This window comes from Macaca nemestrina, chromosome 18, assembly GCF_043159975.1.
Source record: "Macaca nemestrina isolate mMacNem1 chromosome 18, mMacNem.hap1, whole genome shotgun sequence".
NCBI classification, from domain to species: domain Eukaryota; kingdom Metazoa; phylum Chordata; class Mammalia; order Primates; family Cercopithecidae; genus Macaca; species Macaca nemestrina.
Window position 1 is genome coordinate 2,611,431 of NC_092142.1, and position 15,637 is coordinate 2,627,067.

The following is a 15,637-nucleotide window of genomic DNA, read 5'->3' on the forward strand; positions in this document are numbered from 1 at the left end:
GGGACCCGCGGGGGAGGGTTCCGAGGCAGCGGGCGGGCGGGGACCGGGCGCCGAGAGACCCGGGCGCCAGTGGCCCTGGAGCCGGCCCGCCAGGCTGTCAGGCGTTCCTGGCCCCGGGTTCCTGTGGGAGGTGTCGAGGGATTGTGAAGAGGAATCTCCCAATAATGAATTCGGTGTCAGGGAACCCGCACCCCCAACCCCCAAGCATCCTCCTGCTCCTCTCCGCAAATAATGCGGGCGCCACAGCTTCCCCCAGCCTCAGTCCGAAGCCCGACCCCAAGGTAGCTCCCACCGCCCCCACTGAGGGAGCTCAACTCCCCACTCCCGGCACCGACTGGGGGTCGCCTCCATCTCCACCCACACGGAACTGGAACCTCCCTCCGGCACCAACGTGCCCCCGGCCCAGGTCTGCCCACTCTCCAGCCTGCAGCCCAGGCAGATGGGTCCTGCTTCCTGGGTACTGGAGGCCCTGACTTGTCACCCTCTGAGCTCCTGGCTGAAGGCTGGGGCCACCCTGTGCCTCAGACCCTCTCCCATCAGGCCTGCAGCATTCTAGAGGCAGATCAGTGGGGGTCTGAGTCCCGGCTCAGGCTCCGTTTCCCTCATCACCCAAGCAGGCAAGGCCGTTTGGAGAATTTGGAGAGGGTCGCACCCATTCTATGAGGCGTGGCCTGGCACCCCACTGCCTGTGGCCCCAGATCGTTGAGCAGGTCCAGGGGGACGGAGGAGTTCAGAGAGCAGGGACAGGGAAGGTGACAGGCACCGGGATCCCGGCATCCTTGTGGGCAGCTGGCCGTTTTCTGTTCCCTCCGTGGGGTCTCCTGTTAGGTTCAGGTAGCAGCCCTCGGTCTTCCAGCACTCCCAGGGGGGTCCACAAATGCTAGGGCCTTTCCTCTTGCCCTTTCCAACGACCAGTTGCATACCTTCTGGGTCAGGTACTGTGCTGGTCACCTCCTAGATGAGGTTGGACTCACTGTCCCCATTTTACAGATGAAGGAACTGAGGCTTAGAGAAGCCAAGGGACTCACCTGGGGTCCCAGAGTCTTGAGGTTGTGAGTCTGGGCTTTGCACCTGCACCTCTGGATGTGTCCTATTCCCCCTCTTAGTGGTTTGTGATCATGAGCTGGTCACTTTGTCATTCTTTTTTTTTCTTTGAGACAGAGTCTTGCTCTGTCATCCAGGCTGGGGGCGCAGTGACGCCATCATAGCTCATTGCAGCCTCAACATCCCAGGCTCAAGCGATTCTCCCGCCTCAGCCTCCTGAGTAGCACCCGGCTAATTTTTTTGATTTTTAGTAGAGATGAGGTCTCAGTATGTTACCTAGGCTGGTCTTGAACTCCTGGCCTCAAGCAGTCCTCTCACCTCAACCTCCCAAAGTGCTGGGATTACAGACATAAGCTACCACACCCAGCCCACTGCCTGTCTGTTTCCCTCTGTAAAATGAGGATATGCATGCTACCTCCCCTTAGGTTACGGGAGGATAAACTGTGATACTATCCACAAAGTGCTTCACGGCAGGACTTAGTAAGGGCTCAAAAAAAATGGCTACTGTAGATATTATGGTATTCTTGGGTCTCTCTGCCTGTGCAGCAAGTGTGTTTTGTGCATCTTTGTATCTACGGTACCTTGCAGTGTGAAGAGCACATAGAAAGAACTAAAAATAAAAATAAGATGGTTACTGGCATTACTATTATTTTTCTGTTTTGGACATATTAAGGCAAACCACCCTGACCTGTGCCTAACACACAGAGGCCCACACGCCAAATGTTCAAATATTCAAACGCTACAAATCATGCCAGTAACCTGTTAAGTATGTTCTATCCTCCTACCTTGACAAATACACCTTCATCATGACCTGAAAGCCCAAGTTCGAACTGAAAATTCTCGGATTCGGCCGGGCGCAGTGGCTCACGCTTGTAATCCCAGCACTTTGGGAGGCCGAGGCGGGTGGATCATGAGGTCAGGAGATCGAGATCATCCTGGATAACACGGTGAAACCCCGTCTCTACTAAATATATTTAAAAAATTAGCCGGGCGTGGTGGCGGGCACCTGTAGTCCCAGCTACTCGGGAGGCTGAGGCAGGAGAATGGCGTGAACCCGGGAGGCGGAGGTTGCAGTGAGCTGAGATCCGGCCACTGCACCCCAGCCTGGGCGACAGAGCGAGACTCCGTCTCAAAAAAAAAAAAAAAAAAAAAAAAAGAAGAAAAGAAAATTGTCGGATTCCTTGGGTGATTAACTGACCCCTGTTTGTAGCTACCCCACCTATTCACTGCCCAGCTCCAGCACTGTCCACACTACGTAAACAGGCACCCCCTTAGTCGCTCCTCGGAGCTAGGGTGATCACCCTGCTGCGTGACCCACCTTCAGGAGGACAGACTGGGCAGAGGGCTGTGCGGATCCTAGAAGTGGGCTTGGGGCTGTTTGGGCAGGGAACTCCAGGGTCCTAGGTGCTCAGAGTGTGGTCTAGAAGGGACACCTAGGCTCCAGGTGGATTCCTGCTCGGGACCTCAGAGATTCCTCACCCCATGGGGTGCAATGTGGCAGGAGGGGACCAGAGCCTTCTGCTAGGTGAGACTAAAGCCCAGGAGGGACCAGGAACCCTTAGATCTGATACTGTAACCCGTGACCTTGGGTGAGTCCCCAATGCTCAGCTGCCTCATCTGTGAAATGGGCCAGAAGCTCCACCTGCAGTCTAGGGCCGACGGGAAGGTCCTCATGAAAACAGACGTATGTCTGCCTGGGGTTCCCGCAGCCTGGGGACGGGGGCAGCAGGGCAGGTGGCCGCTCCGGCTGGGGGATGAGGATGCAGAGGTGTGGGACTCGGGCAGCCCTCCAGGAAGTCAGGCCTCCAAGGATGATCCTGGGAGGGGGCCGCTGAGCCAGCAGAATTGCCAAGGTTCAGCCCTGAATGGAGCTGGCGGTGGCTTCACTGCAGCCTGGGCTGGCCTCCTTCCCAGATGTATGGCGTGTGCTGGCCAGCCCACAGCCCCTTCCTCTGCCCACTGGCTGTGTGTTTGCTTAGGGGCTCCCTGGTGGTCCTCCAAGCCCCCAAAGCCCTGGTATGGACATGAGGAATGTGCCCTCCCATGGGCTGGCTGCCGTGGCTTCTCTCATTCTTGTGATGCCACTTCCAACAGCACTGAGCTGGGGCCCAGACCATCACGGAGGATTGACCCCCATACACCACTGTCCCTGCTTCCTGCCCACAGAAATGCAGGAGCTACTCAGGCTGGGCTGGGGCCATGCCTGGTTTGTCAGCTTCCCCTAGGCTTGGGACACATGCAGATTACCAGAGCTGGCCCCTGCTCTCAGCCCCTAGGTGCCGCCCAGAGGCCCCACAGAAAAGGCAAACAGCGCAGGGTCATGAGACACGTGGGACCCCACACGCCTGGCTGAGCCTGCCTCAGCTCCACCCTGTCTCCTGCTCTCTCCTGCAGGGTCTATGCTACTCCAGACACTGCTGGGATTCGAAGCCTCTTCCTCTCCCAGCCATCCAAGCCCAAACGCTCACCTCTACTCCCCAAAGCTGCCCCAAGCCTGGTATGGAGCCTGGTTAGTGAGCCCCTGTCTACTTCGAGAGGAAGATGAGGAGGACTATGGAGTGCAGGGGCTGCCTGGGGAGTAGTCACACCAGAAAGGGCATGAGCAGCAGCAGGTGGAGCTCAACAGGACGGGCCCGGCCTAGAGCTGAACAAAACCTGGGCTCCCCCACCTTCTAGCCCTGTGCCTGCCACATGCAATTCTGCATCTGTGAGCCTCAGTTTTCTCGTCTCCAAAATGAGAGCGATTCCTCCCTACTGGAGTCATTGTGAGGACTCCACGCATAAGGGAGGTAAAATGCTCCTACAGCCCAGCAATTCCACTCCAAATATTTACCCAAGAGATGCAAACCCGTTCTCAGACACTAGCACACAACCATTGATAGCAGCACCATTCACAACAGCCAAAAAGGAGGAGACACCCCAAATGTCCACCTATGGATGAGCAGATACATAAAACGTGCTTTAGTCATACAATGGAATATTACTTAGCCATAGAAAAAGAATGTATTGGCTGGGCATGGTGACTCATGCCTGTAATCTCAGCACTTTGGGTGGTGAGAGCTGTAATCACTCAACTCTCAGCACAGAGGTGAGCGGATTGCTTCAGCCCAGGAGTTCAAGACCAGCCCAGGCAACAGAGTGAGACCCTGTCTCTACAAAACAAACAAAAAGTTTTCTTTTCTTTTCTTTCTGAGATGGAGTCTTGCTCTGTCGCCCAGGCTAGAGTGCAGTGGAACGATCTTGGCTTACTGCAAACTCTACCTCTGAGGTTCAAGCAATTCTCCTGCCTCAGCCTCCTGAGTAGCTGGGATTACAGGTGCCTGGCACCATGCCCGGCTAATTTTGTACTTTTAGTAGATACTGGGTTTCACCATCTTGGCCAGGCTGGTCTCAAACTCCTGACCTCGTGATCCAACCGCCTTGGCCTCCCAAAGTGCTGGGATTACAGGCATGAGCCACCACAACTGGCCAAAAAGTTTTCTTTTCTTTTCTTTTTTTTTTAGATGGAGTTTCACCCCGTTGCCAGGCTGGAGTACAGTGGTTTGATCTCGGCTCACTGAAACCTCTGACTCCCAGGTTCAAGCGATTCTCCTGCCTCAGCCTCCCAAGTAGCTGGGACTACAGGCATGCGCCACCACACTCAGCTAATGTTTATATTTTTAGTAGAGATGGGGTTTCACCATATTGGCCAGGATGGTCTCGAACTCCTGACCTCATGATCTGCCCGCCTCGGCCTCGCAAAGTGCTGGGATTACAAGCATGAGCCACTGCGCCCAGCCTACACTTAGCTAATTTTTAAAAGTTTTTTGCAGAGAAGAGGTCGTCTTGCCATCTTGCCCAGGTTGGCCTCGAACTCCTAGGATCAAGTGATCATCCCACCTTGGTCCCTCAAAGTGCTGGGATTGCAGATGTGAGTTACCATGCCCAGCCAAAAGAAAATGTTATTAGAGATGCTGAGAATCAGGAATTTGGCAGGTAACGCATAAAGGGAAAAGCATCCCAGACACAGGCAAGGGCTCAAAGGGGAGAACATGGCTGGGCGCTGTGGCTCACGCCTGTAATCCCAGCACTTTGGGAGGCTGAGGCGGCAGATCATGAGGTCAGGAGTTCGAGACCAGCCTGGCCAATATGGTGAAACCCCGTCTCTCCTAAAAATACAAAAAATTAGCCAGGCATGGTGGGGGGTGCCTGTAATCCCAGCTACTCAGGAGGAGTCTGAGGCAGGAGAATCGCTAGAACCCAGGAGGCAGAGATTGCACCACTGCAGTCCAGCCCTGTCAGCAGTGTGAGACTCCATCTGAAAAACAAAAAACAAAAAAAAGAGAACATGTCTCCTCTGGCCAGAGTACAGGATGCATGGAGTATTAGTGCATTTTCATACTGCAATAAAGAACATCTGAGACTGGATAATTTATAAAGGAAAGAGGTTTATTTGACTCACAGTTCAGCATGGCTGGGGAGGCCTCAGGAAACTTACAATCATAGCAGAAGGCGAAGGGGAAGCAAGGCACCCATTCTCTGTAAGGCGGCAGGAAGAAGTGGAGCAAAGGAGGAGGAACCCCTTATAAAACCATCAGATCTCTTGAGCACTCACTCACTATCATGAGAACTGCATGGGGCAGCCCGCCCTCCTGATTCAGTTACCTCCACCTGGTCCGTCCGTTGACACATGGGGATTATGTGGATTACAATTCAAGACGAGATTTGGGCGGGGACACAAAGCCTAACTATATCACATGGAGAGGAGATGGAAGCCACAGGGTGGGCCAGGGCCAGGCCCAGGAGTCTGGAGAGGGACGGGGACCCCTGACGGCTTCTAATGGGATGATCACGTCATTCCTAGGTTTTGCTGTGGGTTTTTGTTTTGTTGTGTTTTGAGAAAAGGTCTTGCTCTGTCACCCAGGCTGGAGTGCAGTGGCGCAACCACAGCTCACTGCAGCCTCCAGTTCCTGGTCTCGAGTGAACCTTCCACCTCAGCCTCCCAAGCAGCTGGGACCACAGGCATGCACCACCATTCCTGGCTAATTTTTTTTTTTTTTTTTTGAGACGGAGTCTCGCTGTGTCGCCCAGGCTGGAGTGCAGTGGCCGGATCTCAGCTCACTGCAAGCTCTGCCTCTGACCTCATGATCCACCCGTCTCGGCCTCCCAAAGTGCTGGGATTACAGGCTTGAGCCACCACGCCTAGCCCATTCCTGGCTAATTTTTAAATTTTTTGTAGAGATGGGGTCTCACTGTATTGTCCAGGATGGACTTGAACTCCTGGGCTCAAGTGATCCTCCTGCCTCAGCCTTCCAAAGTACTGGGATTACAGGCATGAATCACTGTGCTGGGCTCAGGCTCAAGTACTGGGATTACAGGCATGAATCACTGTGCTGAGGGGTTTTTGTTTGTTTGTTTGTTTGTTCTGAGATGGAGTATGGCTCTGTTGCCCGGTCTGGAATGCAGTGGCACCATCTCGGCTCACTGCAAGCTCCGCCTCCCGGGTTCACGCCATTCTCTTGCCTCAGCCTCCCAAGTAGCTGGGACTACAGGTGCCCGCCACCATGCCTGTCTAATTTTTTGTATTTTTAGTAGAGACGGGGTTTCACCATGTTAGCCAGGATGGTCTTGATCTCCTGACCTCGTGATCCGCCTGTCTTGGCCTCCCAAAGTGCTAGGATTACAGGTGTGAGCCAACGCACCTAGCCCAGACTGAGGTTTTTAAAAGGCCATTCTGGCCGGGCGCGGTGGCTCACACCTGTAAACCTAGCACTTTGGGAGGCTGAGGCAGGTGGATCACTTGAGGTCGGGAGTTCAAGACCAGCCTGACCAACATGAAGAAATCTTGTCTCTACTAAAAATACAAAATTAGCCGGGGTGGTGGCGCATGCCTGTAATCCCAGCTACTTGGAAGACTGAGGAACCTGGGAGGTGGAGGTTGCGGTGAGACGAGATCACGCCACTGCACTCCAGCCTGGGCAACAAGAGTGAAACTCCATCTCAAAAATAAATAAATAAATGGCCATTCTGCACTGTGGAGGACAGTCTGGAAGGGGGCCAGAGTGGTTAGGGCAAGGAAGGAGGCTGTTATGAGGGATGGCTGGTGAGCTAGAGCCAGGGCAGGGGAAAGGACAGGAAGATATGTCACAGGTAAAATCGGTGGGCGGGGGGGGGGGGAGGAAGGGAAGGGCAGGGCAGGGCAGGGCAGGACAGGGCGAGGAAGGGGAGGTGTCGGATCTTGCCCAGCGGCAATACAAGGTGAGCACTGCCCACAGAAGGGGAGCTACTCAGGGATGAGTTGTCTCCGCCATGGAATGTGGTGGACCCTGCGGGGCATTCAAAGGACAGTGTCTAATAGGGAGCTGAGGCCATTACAGCTGGAGACAGAGTGGAAGGGGCCCAGCACAGGGACAGCATTGGAAGCTCCAGAGCTAGTAGTCGCCAGCCCCCCAGTATCTCGTGGGGTGCACAGAGTGAACTCTGGAGAGCCCCAGTCTTTGGAGGGAGGCAGGGAAAGAGACTAAATTCCGAGAAAGGAGCTAGGAGAAGGCAGCCTTTCAGGCATGGTGCTGTCAACCATGGCACGATGCGTCAAGAAGTGGGAGGGGGCCGGACACAGTGGCTCACGCCTGTAATCCCAGCACTTTGGGAGGCTGGGGGGGTGCAGATCACGAGGTCAGGAGATCAAGACCATCCACCATCCTGGCCAACATGGTGAAACCCTGTCTCTACTAAAAATACAAAAATTAACTGGGCGTGGTGACACACACCTGTAATCCGAGCTACCTGGGAGGCTGAGGCAGGAGAATCGCTTGAACCCGGGAGGCGGAGACTGTGGAAAGTCGAGATGGCACCACTGCACTCCAGGCTGGCAACAAAGCAAGACTCTGTCTCAAAAAAAAAAAAAAAGAAAGAAGTGGGAGGTTGGGCGCAGTGGCTCATGCCTATAATCCCAGCACTTTGGGAGGCTGAGGTGGGCGGATCACTTGAGGTCAAGAGTTTGAGACCAGCCTTGCCAACATGGTGAAATCCCATCTCTGCTAAAAATACAAAAATCAGCCAGGTGTGTTGGCGCACGCCTATCATCCCAGGTACTCAGGAGGCTGACGCAGGAGAATCCCTTGAACCTGGGAGGTTTTGCAGTGAGTCAAGATTGCACCACTGCACCCCAGCCTGGGTGAGAAAGGGAGATTGCGACTCAAAAAAACAAAACAAAACAAAACAAAAAAAACGGGTGGGAGGAAGGAAGGAAAAGTATCCACTGGATTTAGCAAAGTGAGATTGTCAGTGGCCTTGAGGAATTTCCACTGGAGACCTAGAGAGCTGGGGTAAAAGGCAGATGACTGGGGTTCCAGAATGAGTGGGAGGTGAGGACGTGGTCTAATGGTGAGGACCGCTCTTTAACGAAGAGAGTCTGGGATTGTTTTATAGTGTTTAAAGGCTAAGGGGCAGGAAGGAGAGGAGGTGAAGGTATAGGAAGGAAGGCTCCTGGGAACTATGGCCTGGTCAAGGGACAAGAGGCACCCCCTCTGTGGCCAGAGGAAGGGGTGCAGTCACATCTGTAAGAGCAGTGGGAAAAAACCATGCGAGAGCCAGTCTCAAGGGTGAGGGCACCAGCGTGGAGCGCACAGAGCTGGAATGAGGGCCTGTGGTTTTGAGGGGGACCCTGGGCTCAGTGGGATGTCCCAAGGGTCAGGCTGGGGCTGGGGTACCAGATCTAGTGCGTACAACTACAGGATGCCCAGCAAAATTTTTTTAGCATAAGTATTTCCCATGCAACGTCCGGGATATACTTACACTAAAAAAAAAAAAAAAATTATTCGTTGTCTGAACTCAAGTCCTGTAATTTTCTGCCAATTCTAGCCCAGCGTGGCGCATTAGTGGGTCAGGGAGGGCACGGGAACGGCGCGACCCGACAGCCTGGGAAACGGACAGCCGTGTCAGAAGGGCAGGTGCCAGTGGGGAGGAGGCCAGAGAGAAAGCCGCAGCTTCCTTCCACCTCGCGCCGGGCCCGCGGCAGCGCAAGGAACCTCTCCGGGTTCCTCCCGGCGGGAACCCCCTGCCCCAGAACTTTGGTCTCGTCCCATCCACCCCCGCCCGCGCCATGGTCTCGCCCTAGGGAGTTATCGATAACTCTACGCTCGACCTCGATCGACTCGCTCCGGCTCCCCTCGCCGTCCTGGACACAGCGGAGTGCGGAGTCGCCCGTAAGGTACGAGGCCGCGAGCCAGGGGCCGGGAACCGGCTGCTGGGTGGCTGGGAGAGTACGGCTAGGGGAAGCCGGCCAGCAGGACGGAGAAAGGGCGGTCGGCGGAGGACAGGGGAGCTCGGGGGTCCAGCCAGACTGCGCCCCTTCCCATCACGGCCCGCCGCCGGCCTGCTACGCATGCGCAGCCGCAGGGCTCGGCTTTCCCCGGCCCACCCGCCGCCTTGCGCACGCGCAGCCCGCCCCTGCGGCAGAGTGGCGCCCGCGCGTGACTGCCCCCTGTCGGCTGCGGGGGGGACGGCGCCCCCGCCGGGTGCGTGGGGCGGGGATGGAGCACGCGCCCTGGAGCCCCGGAGCCGCCCGGAGCCGGGTGTCACGCGTGTGACGCGTGTCCCTGAACCTACCTCCGCTTGTTGTCCCAACTCTAAATTGGGAATGATAAGCGCCATTCGGCAGCGCCCCGTGGGTCTGTAATCTGTTTAGCACAGTGTGTCCTCTAAGTACTTTACATCCTTCTCTGCAGATGCCCTGACCTTTGACCCCTGCTATTCAGCTCTAGGGCCCGTGCAGGCCACACCATGAACACGTCCCCAGGCACGGTGGGCAGTGACCCGGTCATCCTGGCCACTGCAGGCTACGACCACACCGTGCGCTTCTGGCAGGCCCACAGCGGCATCTGCACCCGGACTGTGCAGCACCAGGACTCCGTATCCTCCACCTGGGGCGGGCAGGGCGGCGCTGGAGGGATGCCTCATGTGGGGACCACAGCCTGGGTGAAGGCCAGATGGTGAAGGCCTGGGGGCCCCTGTCCTCAGGGCTGCCTTCCCATCATCCTCCTTAACAGTCCCAGCAGGTGAATGCCTTGGAGATCACACCAGACCGCAGTATGATTGCTGCTGCAGGTATCTGTGACCCTTGATCTCTAACCCCTGACCTCTGGTGGGTCGACCTGAGCACAACCAAGCTTCATTTCAGCCTGTGTCCCTAGGTTACCAGCACATCCGCATGTATGATCTCAACTCCAATAACCCCAACCCCATCATCAGCTATGATGGCGTCAACAAGAACATCGCGTCTGTGGGCTTCCACGAAGACGGCCGCTGGATGTACACGGGCGGCGAGGACTGCACAGCCAGGATCTGGGACCTCAGGTGCGGTGGGGAGGGGCCTGCTGCCTGGGGCTGGGCTGGGCTGCTCTGAGAGACCATTTTAGGTTGGGTTCTCTCCAAGCAGAGGCTGAAATAGGGAGCTTCCTGTGGGCGACTCAGTGAGAGAAGTGAGGACAGGAGGAGAGTGAATTGCATCAAAGCGCGAGTCCTGCCTTGAGCCCGGAGCTAGCGTGTTATTCCCCTTCCACCAGCCACTGGCTTAGGCTCCCTGCTGGAGTGGAGGGCCCTGCATCTCGAGTATTTCCCAAGAGGCAGGTCCTTTAGCAGAGGGAGGGGAGGAGTGGCCAGGCTAAGGCCATCTGGGTAGGGCACCAACAAGCCCAGATGGACAGCATGTGCCCTGGCCCGGTCCACAGGTCCCGGAACCTGCAGTGCCAGCGGATCTTCCAGGTGAACGCACCCATTAACTGCGTGTGCCTGCACCCCAACCAGGTGAGGGGTGCTCATGGGGCCAGGCACTCTGGGACTTTGGAGGGCTGGGCTTGGGTCCTGCCTCACCACCCCTGCACCCCAGGCAGAGCTCATCGTGGGTGACCAGAGCGGGGCTATCCACATCTGGGACTTGAAAACAGACCACAACGAGCAGCTGATCCCCGAGCCCGAGGTCTCCATCACGTCTGCCCACATTGACCCCGACGCCAGCTACATGGCAGCTGTCAATAGCGCTGTGAGTCCTGGAGGCAGGTGCTGGGTGGGGCCAGCTTGGCACTCAGCCCTTAGCCTCTGCAGGTGGGCTTATTCCTGGATGTCCCTTAGTGCCCCCCTCCTGCTTCCCCATCCTAGGCACTAACACCCACCCTGCCAGCAAAGCCAGAAGCGTGAATGTCGCTCCCAATGCCTTGGCCCTGTCTGCAGGCCGGTCGCTCCGCTTTCTGGAGTCTCTCCCAAGTCGGTCCACTTCCCTCTTTTCTCTCTGTTGCCTCCTGGTCCCAGTCACCCTCATTTCCCATGACAGCTGACACACTCTCTGAGGCCTCCTTTCCTCCTCCCTGACCTCCCCCGGCCCCTGACCCGTTCTCTCTTGGATGCTTCTAGTGGTGCCTCGTCAGTACCAGCCAGGTGGCATCATTCCCCTGGGGAGACCCAGGGCTACTGGCCTTGCCCTCAGGCTGCCGTGGTGTGGCCCCTGTTCTCTCCAACCTCATTTTTTTCCGTTAACTCCATTTAATCCCAGCGTGTCACTTGTCCCTCTTGCCCCCGGATTTCCTTTCTCCTGGCCTTTGTCATGTTGTCCCTCTAGCTGGTGCCCTCTCCCGTGTACTTCCATTGGCCATTGGCATCCTCCAGGAAGGGGAATTTGAGTCTTTGGCCAGGTGTGGCCTCCTGTTCTTGGCTTGCCATGTGTGGCCCTTGGTTAGGGCCAGGCTACCCAGGTGCCTCCTGCAGGCAGGACCAGAAGGGCCTGTCCGCCCCGACCCAGGGTCCCCATGCACAGTTGAACCCCAGTGTTGGCCCCCAGGGCATCCTTCCCTGTGTCTCAGACCTGAGGCCTCGGGTCCCCCGTGACGGTCCTCCTGACCTCTAGGGAAACTGCTATGTCTGGAATCTGACGGGGGGCATTGGTGACGAGGTAACCCAGCTCATCCCCAAGACCAAGATCCCCGCCCACACGCGCTACGCCCTGCAGTGCCGCTTCAGCCCCGACTCCACGTGCGTGCAGGGCCTGCTGGCCCGGGAGGGGACCTGCCTGGGCTGTGGGCTGGAGACGGGAGGGGCTGCTGGGTGGAGTGGCTGCTGCTGGACACGCCCCCACGCCCATACCCCAGGCTCCTCGCCACCTGCTCGGCTGATCAGACGTGCAAGATCTGGAGGACGTCCAACTTCTCCCTGATGACGGAGCTGAGCATCAAGAGCGGCAACCCCGGGGAGTCCTCCCGTGGTTGGATGTGGGGCTGTGCTTTCTCGGGGGACTCCCAGTACATCGTCACTGGTGAGCCCCGCCCGGCCTCCCCATCCCTGGCCTCCCAGCGCTGGCCTCCAGAGCCAGCCCACCTTGGCTGCGGCTCCCCCTCTGCTAGGGCCACCTGCCTGGCCTGCACCTCTGCTCTGAGCCCTGCCCAATCTCCCCCTCCAGCTTCCTCGGACAACCTGGCCCGGCTCTGGTGTGTAGAGACTGGAGAGATCAAGAGAGAGTATGGCGGCCACCAGAAGGCTGTCGTCTGCCTGGCGTTCAACGACAGTGTGCTGGGCTAGCCTGTGACCCCTCAGGACTGCCTGGTGTAGGTGGTGGCAGCTGGAGGGTCCCATGCAGCACCCAGGTCAGAACAGGCCCTACTGCCGGCCTACACCAGCTGGACCTGATGGCCCCCTGTGGCACCTTGACCTGCTGGGCCAGGCCGCCCTGGGACTCTCAGCCCCCAGTTGCTTATCCAGATGTGACAGCTCGACCCAAGCCAGGCTGCACACTCCTGGACTGGGCTAGCCTGCACTGCCTGGGAGTCAGCCAAGGGCCCAAAGCTGCTAAGGGGTGTGAGGCTGGTTGGTGCCCACCCCTAAGCTAGTGTGTTTCCTGTCCCCTCCCTGCCGCGTTTCAGGGCCTTAGTCCACAGAGAACACCACCATGGCCAGGTGGAAGGGTTTATTAGTCCCTGCTGGCAGCTGTCCTCCCTGGTGCGGGTGACCTGGCCAGCCCGCTGGATTGGGGACAGGGACCGGGCTGGGCCAGGTCAGGGCTCAGTCTGGGAGGTAATAAAAGCAGACTGACACACAGATGTTGCTTGGGAAGCAGATGTCGATGCACAGATAAATCAGCCGCTGTCTCCGGGGCCCTGTGGCGAGGGTGCCGTGAATCCCCAAGGGCTCCGCCCCCAGCTTATCAAACCATCCCGAGGGCCTGGCCTCCCCCCACAGCGGCCCTGACTCACCCTCTGCTCGCCGGGCCCAGTAGATGGGGGTCCTTGTGCACAGGCGCTGCACCAAATCCCCCACCTGGGCAGGGTCCACCTCGTGGCTCCCCTGCACTGCCAGCAGCTCCTGGGTGTGTTGGGTGTCCTGGGCAGGGCCCCGAGGCTCTTGGACCTGTTGAGAAGGCTCTGGTGGGCTGTGGGACAGGGCTGCTCCCTACTCCTGGCTGGGCGGGGCTGGATACCCCCCAACCCCCAGTGATGTCCCCACCCTCTGCTCTTGTCAGCAGCCTGGGCTCAGGGTGGAGAGAGCTTCCTGTTCCCTGAAACCAGAGCTCCAGCCTATCCTGTGCCCAGCTGCACACAGGACCCTTTGTCTAGCCCCTGGTGGGGGGCTGTGCCCAGCAGGATGGCTCACCTTGGAGGTATCCATCAGCAGCCGCAGGGTCTCCCGATCACTGTCCTCCATCAGGCGGAGGAAGCAGGCCTGGTGCTCCTCGGGGCGGTAACAGATGCAGCCCTGGGGAGGCAGGGAGGTGAGGCAGGGCCACCCCGACCGACACCTGCAAGGGTGACGTGACCCCTCCCTGCCCACTCACGCTCTGCCCGTCGAACAGCACCACCCAGCTGTGGTTGCTCTGAGGTGAGGTCACTGTGATGGTCGCTGCGTTCCGGGCCACGTCCACCAGGATGGTTTGGTTGGGCCGGGGCATGTGGGGGCTTGGGAGGGTCATTCGCAGCGTCTGCAGCCTTGGCTGGCAGTGGGAGTTGGAGTTCAGCTGGGCAGCTGGACAACCCCAGCACAGCCGCCAGCTCTGGGCTGCAGGACTCCTGACATCCCCGAGTGGGCCCTTCCACCTCTGGCCGTCTGCTCCTAGGCGGTCACTGCCTGCTCTGCACCCTGGCTCTGCTGGAGGCTGGGATGTGCCAGCTTCCCTTTCTCCTTTTCACTGTCCACATCCCTGGTGCTGAGGAGGGGCTCACCTTGGGAGGGCCCTGAGCGAAGCCAAGAAGCCCTCCAGCCACAGCTCCCGCAGTGGCCAGTGCCAGGAGCAGCAGCAGCAGGGATAGGCCCGTGGCTCTCCAGCCCCCACAGGTGGGCTTGGTCTTCACCTGGGGGCGCATTAGGGTCAGAAGGGTCATGGGGTTTAGAGATCAGGGAGCCAGTGGGCTGGGGAAGGGAGGGGCTGGGTGGCCGGGGGCACCCCCTGGGTCCTTGCTGCAGGAGTGATGGGAGGCACTCACCCCTGTAGGCCCAGGTTTGGGGCGCTCAGCGCGGCAGTTCGCTGGCTTCATCCTGCAGCCCCTGCTCACAATGTGCCGATTGTCTGCGCCCCTTGTCTGCAGCCTTGGCCGGGGAAACTCAGAACGCCGCCCCTCCTAACCCCGCGCCTCTCCCTCAGCTCTGGATCTGATATCCAGGTCAGAGCCAGGACAGTCCCCTCCTCCCACCTGGGGGATGCCTGTCACCAGGCCCGGCTCCAGACACCTGGCCTGTGCAGACCGGAGATCAGGGTCTGGGAGGCATAGGGCTGGGCCGAGTAGAAATCCAGTCCAGCTGACCGACTGGAGGGCAGTCCAGGCCCGGCCAGGGCGACTCACTAAGTGTGGTTGGGGTGGATTTCGTTTTCCTAAAGTGGCCTGAGTCTCTCAGGTTACCCTTGACTCCCAGAGCTGGGTACAGGGCCTGACACACCACAAGCTGTCAATAAATGCCTGCTCAGTGAATGAGAGGTGTGGGACTATGCACCCCCAGCCACTTCCCAGTCCCCACACACCCAAGTCCAGGGGGTTCCTGAAGGCTGGACCACAGACAGGCAGCCTGCTGTGCCTGTGCCCCCAGAATAGTCAGGCCAGCCTCGGGGGCCCGCCCAGCACTTTTTTTTTTGAGATGGGAGTCTTGCCGTGTCCCCTAGGCTGGAGTGGAGTGGTGTGATCTCGGCTCACTGCAACCTCTGTCTCCTGGGTTCACACAATTCTCATGCCTCAGCCTCCTGAGTAGCTGGGATTACAGATATATGCCACCATGTCCCGCTAATTTTTGTATTTTTAGTAGAGATGGGTTTCCACCATTTTGGCCAGGCTGGTCTTGAACTCCTGACCGCAAGTGATCCACCTGCCTCAGCCTCCTAAAGTGTTGGGATTACAGGTGTGAGCCACCGCGCCCGGCCCAGAATTACTTCTGAGCTCTGCCCCCTGCCCTGGGCTCTCTGCCATGGCAGCCCACCAGCTTCACTCTGAGGCCTTTTCCTTCCCTGGTTTCCCTTTGTGCCTGGCTTTCCCTCATTCTCCAGAACATCTTCCTCTGACCCAGGCCAGGAGTGGGCAGTTGCCATTCCAGCTCCAGAGTTGGAACCCCAGCTACCCATCTACTTTGAATCCTCCCACCCGCGGCG

General features: G+C 58.0%; 2 protein-coding genes across 4 annotated transcripts; one reads left to right on the plus strand and one right to left on the minus strand.

The window, feature by feature from the left end:
* Nucleotides 1-9,105: 9,105 nt before the first annotated feature.
* Nucleotides 9,106-13,107, plus strand: LOC105485809 (MTOR associated protein, LST8 homolog). 3 transcript variants are annotated; one of them, XM_024794072.2, is made up of 9 exons: nt 9,106-9,235; nt 9,753-9,936; nt 10,080-10,131; nt 10,218-10,380; nt 10,755-10,830; nt 10,913-11,065; nt 11,924-12,048; nt 12,165-12,328; nt 12,473-13,107. In XM_024794072.2, the coding sequence occupies exons 2-9, from the start codon at nt 9,808-9,810 to the stop codon at nt 12,589-12,591; spliced, it is 981 nt and encodes a 326-aa protein (XP_024649840.1). In that variant the 5' UTR covers nt 9,106-9,235; nt 9,753-9,807; the 3' UTR covers nt 12,592-13,107. The 3 variants fall into 3 exon arrangements, with proteins under 3 accessions (XP_024649840.1, XP_070940027.1, XP_011746608.1); XM_071083926.1 differs by having other exon boundaries at nt 9,126-9,235; nt 9,783-9,936; XM_011748306.3 differs by having other exon boundaries at nt 9,142-9,235; nt 9,789-9,936.
* On the minus strand, nt 12,525-15,601 carry LOC105485810 (BRICHOS domain containing 5). The gene is made up of 6 exons (XM_011748309.3): nt 14,487-15,601; nt 14,226-14,354; nt 13,841-13,996; nt 13,660-13,761; nt 13,263-13,416; nt 12,525-13,166 (listed from the first exon to the last, which is right to left on the minus strand). Exons 1-6 carry the CDS (start codon nt 14,535-14,537, stop codon nt 13,072-13,074), a joined length of 687 nt encoding a protein of 228 aa, XP_011746611.1. The 5' UTR covers nt 14,538-15,601; the 3' UTR covers nt 12,525-13,071.
* Nucleotides 15,602-15,637: the final 36 nt, after the last annotated feature.

Coding starts and splice junctions, on each gene's coding strand:
- LOC105485809 (XM_024794072.2), top strand. CDS start 9,808: ATGAACACGTCCCCAGGCACGGTGGGCAGTGACCCGGTCATCCTGGCC. Junction 10,381..10,754: donor GCCAGGATCTGGGACCTCAG/GTGCGGTGGGGA, acceptor CCCGGTCCACAG/GTCCCGGAACCTGCAGTGCC. Junction 12,329..12,472: donor CTCCCAGTACATCGTCACTG/GTGAGCCCCGCC, acceptor CTCCCCCTCCAG/CTTCCTCGGACAACCTGGCC.
- LOC105485810 (XM_011748309.3), bottom strand. CDS start 14,537: ATGAAGCCAGCGAACTGCCGCGCTGAGCGCCCCAAACCTGGGCCTACA. Junction 13,762..13,840: donor TGCTGTTCGACGGGCAGAGC/GTGAGTGGGCAG, acceptor CTGCCTCCCCAG/GGCTGCATCTGTTACCGCCC. Junction 13,167..13,262: donor CTGGGCCCGGCGAGCAGAGG/GTGAGTCAGGGC, acceptor CCCTCGCCACAG/GGCCCCGGAGACAGCGGCTG.